Source organism: Papaver somniferum, chromosome 2 (assembly GCF_003573695.1).
Source record: "Papaver somniferum cultivar HN1 chromosome 2, ASM357369v1, whole genome shotgun sequence".
NCBI classification, from domain to species: Eukaryota; Viridiplantae; Streptophyta; class Magnoliopsida; order Ranunculales; family Papaveraceae; genus Papaver; species Papaver somniferum.
This window is the reverse complement of record NC_039359.1, coordinates 4,975,329-4,983,692: the sequence shown is the minus strand read 5'-3', so window position 1 is coordinate 4,983,692 and position 8,364 is coordinate 4,975,329. Positions and strand designations below refer to the sequence as shown.

Genomic DNA, 8,364 nt, shown 5'->3' with positions numbered 1-8,364 from the left:
CACGGTGAGCCTCATTCCATGTGTCGATAATAGCACGTTGGACACAATTCTGCTTCCCCAGAAACATAAGTCAGAAGTCCAGATATTTTGCTTCACAAAAGGTCGACTTTTCTGCTTCTAAAAGTCATTCTGAAATTCCACACCCAAACTGACTTTTTGCTTTTTGACTTCTAGAAGTCAAAAAACTACTTATGGATTTGTATCCAAATGCGTTGTAACTAATTCAATTAGGGGTTGGGTCTAGGAATGCTTTAAAATGCCTAGAGTGCTACTTCTTCTTTTTTACCAACTGACATGGGGAAAAAAAATGTACCCCTACCGAATTCCATACCCCATGGTATCTGGTTCGACTTTTGGATCCCCATGCAAACTCATAAGATCCGAAAAACAAACATTCCCGTGACACTTCGTCTCTAACTTTTCCATAGGGAAACATGCCATTTCTGGGAAGTGGCAGAAAATGGGGAGGAGAGTGATGTTAATGGAGATTTTCTCACTTTACATCTTCTTCTCCTTCATGTTTAATGGATTCTTTTTGGGAAAGAGTGATTTATCTACCAAAGAAGTCAATCTCCATCGTCGATTAAGTAATGAAGGTTTATGTTCTCAGTTGATTCAACCTTCTGGTTATCCATGCTCTGAACACATCGTAACATTTTCTTATCCTTTTCATCATCATTATTCATTTTCTTCTGTTCAACTACTATTAGGGTGGTAATTTATTAACAATATAGCTGATTGATTAAAAAAAGGTTTTACATTTAACATTTTTATTGTTCCAATTCCTGTAGACTCAAACAAAGGATGGTTACATATTAGGCATTCAACGTGTGTCGTCAAGTAATGGAGCCGTACAAGCTAACTCCGGTCCTCCAATTCTCCTTCAACATGGACTTTTTCAGGTTTTGATCGATCTTTATCATTCAAGTTACTGTGAGTTTGTCTGTACTCATTTGTGTTCTTTTTTCCGCACTGGTTTTTTTTTTTTTTGAATTTTAATTGAGTATTTAAACTTCATTGGAAAATAATTTCCCTTTCCAGTGAAACTTTCTGAACATGTGTGTAGTTCTCAGAGTTCTCTATTAATTCGTGAAGTACTTTGCAATTGAATACCTTAGGCTTGGAAGGATTGTAGTAGGTCCAGTAAACAGAATTACCAATTTTGAGAAATGTGGATACTTATTGAAGTATCCAGCCATGTGGGTTTCAGTAAATTGTTGCATTCAACCTCTAGGAGCAGGAGGTCATTTAGATGAGAAACCCCATGCTTTTTTTCATGGCTAACTCAGGCATCCAGTAGAAGCTACATAGTTTAGGATTGTTTATTTCAACACAAGTCCCATACCAGTCTCACTCTCTTCATGTTAACATGTTGAAATTCTTTCATTACATCAGAGTGGCAATATGTTTAACAAATCAGTTTTGCATTGTATGTCAATTCCTGTTCTTACATATTTGTTGTGGAACAATGGAGAGGTTCAAGCTAACTTCAATGCATGTACAGGGTGGTGATGCTTGGTTTTTGAATTCCCCAGAGCAATCATTAGGCTTCATCCTTGCCGATCTTGGTTTTGATGTTTGGGTTGGGAATGTACGCGGTACTCGTTGGAGCCATGGACATATCTCCTTATCTGAGAAGGATGAGGTTTGATTCTGTTTTGCTTAACCACACCATCTCACATACACTCAGTGCATGTGTACCATATTGATGGGTTTCTTAGAACTTGGAAGTTCAAAGAATTGAACAATGCAATCAAACATATATATGCAGATAGAACATGAAGTTGAAATTTATGAGCATAGATAAACCGAGTTTAGGTTCAACCGAACACCCTTCTATATCAATAGATTATAAGTTGTTAGTCATAAGAAAATAAATCATAAAAGTCTTCCTTCTAAACGACATGATACTAACTATTTCTACTAGAAAGAAACCCCTAGGAAAGGGAACACATTACCAAGGACTGAAACGCCCTCCTACAGATTAGAAACTAGTAAAACATTTCTAAATTGAAAACAATCCTAAAGAAGCGCAATATCCCCCTGCATCACATATGGTTGGGGTTTACGCTTCTCAGAGTTGTAACTTGTAAGGCTGTGTTGATTTTGCAGGAATTCTGGGATTGGAGTTGGCAGGAATTGGCTTTAAATGACCTTGTAGAAATGATCAACTATGTATATTCTGTAACAAGTTCAAAAATGTACTATGTGGGGCATTCACAGGTATCATCTGCCTGTCACTTCTCATTTTGATACTTTAGTTGTAGACTTGTAGTCTTTGTTACTCATTCTCACTGCAGCTCATCATTCTAATATCTTCATAGGGAACCATCATGGCTCTAGCTGCTCTCTCCCAAACAGATATAGTGAAGAAGGTTGAAGCTGTTGCTCTTCTTTGCCCCATATCTTATTTGGGCCATATTAGTGCTCAATTTGTACTTAGAGCAGTTGGCACACATCTGGATCAGGTACACTTCTTACTTAGATGACGATTACAATTCTAACGGAAGCATTTTTTTTCTAACGCTGACTGCTGGAATTGTTTTTGTGCACTATTTTCACAGATGATCTTGGCTATGGGAGTCCATCAGCTCAATTTTCGAAGGTCTCTTACATATTTTCTTGATTTTCCCATGCTGAAATAAATTTTATGAATGTTACATCTTCTGTCCCGATTAGACTATTTGAAACCTTCTATTGTCTTCAGTGAAGTTGGTGTTCGCTTAGTAAATTCAATATGCGAAGGCCATATAGACTGTAACGATTTGCTAACTTCTCTAACAGGTTTCTTCTCTTTATCCTTCTCCTCATTTTAGCTACTCACTTAGTTTTGTTTGAATATAGCAACGTATACCTAGGTCAAACAGATCTTATCAGCATCATTCTAGAAATCAGCCTTATTGATCCTAATGGTAACTAATATATACATAAGATGCTGATTCTGGTCACATCTCAATTTGCTTGTCTATGATATGGAATAAGAATTTAAAGCCCTGTCCTAGTCTTGCAAATATCATTTTCTCTTGGTCAAGTAGTTAACTATGTAAATGTGTGAATGCGGTCTACTGAATCATGTCTATAAAAATGCAACATTAACAGCATCACATAATTTATGATTAAACAAGTGGAACTAAAGGAGTCTAATACGCTGATGAATTCACAATGTTTTTATATTCAATTGGACTGCCTTGCAGGGAAGAACTGCTGCTTCAACAATTCGCATGTTGACTTCTATCTAGAGTTTGAACCACATCCATCATCCGCGAAAAACTTGAACCACCTTTTTCAAAGTAAGTGCTTTCAGACCCTGCAATTTTATTGTAGAAATAGTCATGTAGCTTTCGAGATTCATGCTAAAAGGTTGCACCTTTAAGAATTGGATTGTTGGACTTCCACTATGAACAAAGGCATTTTCACAAGTATATAAAAAGTTTGAAGTATTTTGTTCAGCTAGCATTGGTTTACGGTTGAGCTTATATTACAGTATATCACCCTTCAATACAATAGTTTGTTGTTTGAGACGTTTAGTGAAACGTGATGTTACTGCATCGTCACAATTTCTCGAACAGAGCTTTTCAACATTTACTTTTATCTTGGCAGTGATCCGCAAAGGTAAATTTGGAATGTATGACTATGGATTATGGGGCAACATCAAACGATACGGTTTATTCCAACCCCCGGCATTTGACATCTCGAGCATACCAACTTCTTTGCGTATATGGATGGGTTACGGGGGTAATGATGCCTTAGCAGATGTGACTGATCTGGAGCAAACTGTTAACGAATTGAAATCTAGGCCGGAATTGCTGTATCTTGAGAATTATGGTCACATCGACTTCATCTTGAGTGTAAATGCTAACGAAGATGTGTACAGCCATATGATCGACTTCTTTAGGTCATCCACAAAGTCTAATAGTTTTCTAATGCTACCATAAATATAAAAGTTACCCGTAATTACCTGTATTTTATACAGACCCACTTTGTTCTTTAAGCAAATAGTGTTCATTCTGGATGAGATAACCAAGGTTGACCTTGGTTGGAATGTGGCTAAGATCTCTGTTACCCAAACTCCTTAATATATATAACTTATCTTTGCAGGATACCAGAGGAAGCAAGTTCGTCTCAACAATCAAGAAGTAAGATATCAAAGCAACTTGACCGTTAATTTAGAGGAGACTGATTGAGTATGTTCTTCGTACACTTTCTTAGAACCTATTTGTGCAGATTGCGGAAGAGTTAGAATTGGATGTCAGGTTAACGAAATTTATTGGACAGGGTCCGCAATAAAGGCAGGTGATCTACACTACTAGGAGCTGTTAATAGGATTGATCTTCAAAGCTGTTTAATTGGATGTCAGGACCTTTGCATCTAGGAGCTCCCATGTAAGCCTGAAATTCAAATTTCTAGATGGTATTTATCTCTCTTTTTTGAGTTAGTAAAAACTCTCAAGCACCTTGAAGACTGTTTGTATCATGACAATTCCATTCGAGTATAGATGTAGCAGAATTTGATGTGAATCCATGACTAGGTAGGTAAAGTGGTAGACCCTTTGAATTTTGAACTTTAAGAAAATTATTTTTGTTATGGGATTCCACATTTTCTTTTTATAATGACGAGTTCATAGGAAATGGAAGTAACAAGGTTCGGGGTTTCCAGTCCCACTTGATTTGTCTTAATCATAATAATATTAAGTTGATTATAACAACAGCGAAATTCAACTGATCGTAGTCTATATCGGGATTCAGATACCATCCGTTGAATGTCATTTACAAAATGCTTCAATAAACTGAGGTAAGAAAACAAAAAAAAAAACCTTCAGCCATTCTGTCCCTTGCTGTTTTCTAGTCCATGCCATTGCGTTTTTCTTCATCTTCTCCACTCTCCGCCTCTTTCCCTCCTCACTAGGTCCGTCCCGTCACTGCTACTTTCCTCATACATAACCCCACTCCATAAATATCCACCAAGAACCCTGCTACGGTTGGAAATCTAGCAACTGAAACAGCCAAACTCGAACTTTCCACAAGTTCCATCAGGCACTGCTGGGTCTGGACCAAATCCAACACCAACCACCTTCCGCCTCTTTTAGTTCAATTCAAAATCTCATCTGAATATACTAGTTAGTCATGATCCGTTCAACTTGTTAGTCATGGTGGTGTTATACGTCTCAAATTGTGCTCATTTTTTTTTTTTAGAAATGTAGAGTCACATAAGAGGAACATATGATTCAAGGTTCATTGTCGTTTGGGTTTTGCGGAGAAAATAACACAAATCATGTATGATAGTGTCCATCTAAGAGTGTCCACAGATCCTGCCTCTTATTTGAAATAAAGAAAATACACAAATAATCTTCTTGATGTACAATTTAGTCCAAATATTTACAGTTTAGTCCAGAGTGACTCATGTTAATATCAACAATTTTAAATAATATAATAATAATTAAAAACTTTTTCATTCGAATTACTCGTCCAAAATTCGCATACTTTAGATATTCGGAAAGCTCTTTCCGAGATCTACAAAAAGAATATTCATATGATTATACAATTTTTATTTCTTAAGAATTTTAGTTTTCGCTTCGTCGTTATCTCGTGTGTACAAAAAAGTACACATTCACAAAACTTTTATAACCTTGTGCAGTCATTTTTTCACATGTGCACACCTACAAAACATGCATGAAATTGATCATTCTCACATCCACACTGATTATGCGTCAAAAATAATTCACTTCCTCACTCAACTAGAAATAAATATAGTATGCGCTAAGAAAGAGTTCGTTCCCACAGAGAGGCTTTTGTTGTTATCAATTTTCAGTTTCTTAGTAACCAGGGGGGGTTGTTTTATCTAAATAAACAAAGCAATGAAAATAAATTAAAAGCAATAAAATAATTGAATAATCAATAAGGAGAAGATATTGGTCATGGGATAGTATCATTCACAAACATGTATTTTCATCAATGATTAGAATTGAAATTTAATCTCTCATCTATTAAAAGTCCTAGGATATCTTGATCGCAAGAGTATCCCGTTTATTTCCCGATTTTATCACAAATAACATTAAAAGATGCTAATGTGAAAACTACCTAGAAAACAACCTAAAGTGTAAAAGCACAATTAAGTTTAACTCCCTAAGAGCAATAAGTTCTATGAAATAAGACTAATCAATGCAAACAAAATGTGTAAAAGCACTAATTCGTTTTAACAAAGGTTATGATTCATATGTGACTAGTAGGATGTATCACTACAAGCACTACCCACAATTATGCTACTTAAAATCAGGGACAAACAACTTTTTCGTATTGAAAACCCTAATATAGCTCTAGAGATGAAAGCAAATCGGATTGATTCCGGACTCAACCAATCAAACAATCAAATCATATAACAATATAAACCATGAATCATAAACAATAAAGTTTTGAGACAAAACTAATTCATTGAATCAAATAACATGTTGGAAATCAACTTTTATCCCATAACCAATAATTGAGTTTAGTTACTCATAATAATGGAGTTCATCATAATCATAATCAATAAAATAAATAAAGAAGATGAAAGCAAAGCAAACCCTAGAAGTAGTTTCCTCCAAAGATCCAAGAAGAATACGTGATATCCCCAAAAGTTGTAGGAGTCTTCCTTTTATAGTCCTTGCTTTCCAAAATTAGGTCTAGTCTCCAAAGTCCATTAGATGAAAATCCGCTTGGCCCAAAAGTCATAAAAACCCGTGTAGAAACTCTGTCAAAAAGTCGTCGGTAGTTGGCCGGAGGGTTGCCGGGAAGTCACCGGAAAACAACTCAGGTGACCGGCAAAGTCCATCCGGTCACCGGTCCAACTTAGTCGGGTCAATGATTCGACTCGGTCAAACCACCGAGTCAAACCAGGTCATATGAGTCAGATGTATGTGTCAGCTGAGTCAGGGTCTAACTGGGCTGAGTAGGTTTTGGCCAAGGCCATTGCAGGCCATCTTGCCAGGCTAACCACTGTTGCATCATCATGGTGCGGCTCACTCAACCCTGATGGCTGTTCCAATATAACACAACTCTGTTGCAAATTCTGCCATCAGCTCCAACTCTATTTCTTTGCATCTTCTTCAACAACTCGTAGAACTGCCAAACTCCACCTATGCTCTATCTGCCATTACAGCTCAGCCTTATGCAATCAACACAAGCACTCTCCATCACCAGCTTCAGTTCACAACAATATCTGCATCTTTACTTCATTAAATCCTCTTTCTCGCCTTCACCAGTTCTCGATCATGCTCTTCCATGTTATTTCTCAGCTGCAGACTCTCTCATTCAAGCCAAACTCAAACCACAACCATTCTTCTCATTAACCAACACCAGATGAACTGCACCTATGCAACACCCATTTGCAATCCAAGCATTGAAATGTTAACTAATCACAGATTCCATAATCTTCAACTCAAACACCACTTCCATTTCCCTGCAATTCATCTCAACCAATTACTCTGCAGCTCAAATTCATTCCTGCATCATAACTTCAACACACAGCTCAACTTCAACCTCTGCACCTTGCACCTGCACCACTGCCACTGCAACTTCACAATCAAACTGTACTCAACCATCTGCTACACAGCTCCTCCACAAACCCATTAACTCAATTCTCATCTCATCACAGCACCACCATCAGCTTCTAAGTCTAGTCTTCCTTGCTCATTTACTTGCAATTTACTTGCAAGACTCATTCTACACAACCATCACTGCTATCCCTTCTCAGCTTCCATGCTTATCTCAATTCATTCCAATTCAGATGCACCAGTCCCCTGTCAGGCCAACACTTCTTGTAACCCATTTCTCAACATCACCAGACCCTCTTATACTCAGGTCATACTTCAATGCACACAATCATTACTTCAGCTTCATCTGCATCTCAATACAATTCATTGCAGCTCAGCAACTGCATTGCCAGTTCCTGTTCCAACTCAACAACATCACTGTATCATCTCTTGCATTAATGAATCCAATCCATACCCCATGAATCTCATATCAAATCAACAGCAACGCCACAAATTCATATCTGCACCTGCACTGCCTAGCAAACACCAAAGCACCAGTTCCATTTCATTGCTCCTTGTAGCTGCAACATGTCTTTGTGGTCTTCTCCTGTTAAGGGTCCTAAGCATACATCTATGACAATCAATCAATTGCAACAGTGTGTTGGTTTCAAGCCTCGTCAATCACCCACAAATCAAGACGAATCCCATTTAATCTCAAGCATTTGCAGATTCATAACCACCTTGTTCCTGGCAACATTCAGTCATATGATCCATTCTTCTTTCTTAGCTGAATAACTCGACCCCAAATTGTAGCAGACCAAGACATCATCATCAAACTCTGTTCTTCTTTGTTCTTC

General features: G+C 37.4%; 1 protein-coding gene across 6 annotated transcripts; it reads left to right on the top strand.

Moving 5' to 3' along the window:
• The first annotated feature begins 412 nt into the window (after nt 1-412).
• On the top strand, nt 413-4,584 carry LOC113346726 (triacylglycerol lipase 1-like). Of its 6 annotated transcripts, none has more exons than XM_026590222.1 (11): nt 413-649; nt 792-902; nt 1,505-1,645; nt 2,113-2,223; nt 2,325-2,468; nt 2,565-2,605; nt 2,708-2,784; nt 3,195-3,290; nt 3,601-3,895; nt 4,099-4,136; nt 4,276-4,584. In XM_026590222.1, exons 1-11 carry the CDS (start codon nt 461-463, stop codon nt 4,308-4,310), a joined length of 1,278 nt encoding a protein of 425 aa, XP_026446007.1. In that variant the 5' UTR covers nt 413-460; the 3' UTR covers nt 4,311-4,584. The 6 variants fall into 6 exon arrangements, with proteins under 6 accessions (XP_026446007.1, XP_026446006.1, XP_026446008.1 ...); XM_026590221.1 differs by having other exon boundaries at nt 4,225-4,584; XM_026590223.1 differs by having other exon boundaries at nt 4,099-4,184; nt 4,276-4,422.
• Nucleotides 4,585-8,364: the final 3,780 nt, after the last annotated feature.

What these genes read in the sequence shown, in the direction of transcription:
- LOC113346726 (XM_026590221.1), top strand. Translation starts at nt 461, where the DNA reads ATGGGGAGGAGAGTGATGTTAATGGAGATTTTCTCACTTTACATCTTC. An exon ending in ATCCATGCTCTGAACACATC is followed by an intron (nt 650 to 791) that starts GTAACATTTTCT and finishes CAATTCCTGTAG; the next exon opens with ACTCAAACAAAGGATGGTTA. An exon ending in TTGGCACACATCTGGATCAG is followed by an intron (nt 2,469 to 2,564) that starts GTACACTTCTTA and finishes CTATTTTCACAG; the next exon opens with ATGATCTTGGCTATGGGAGT.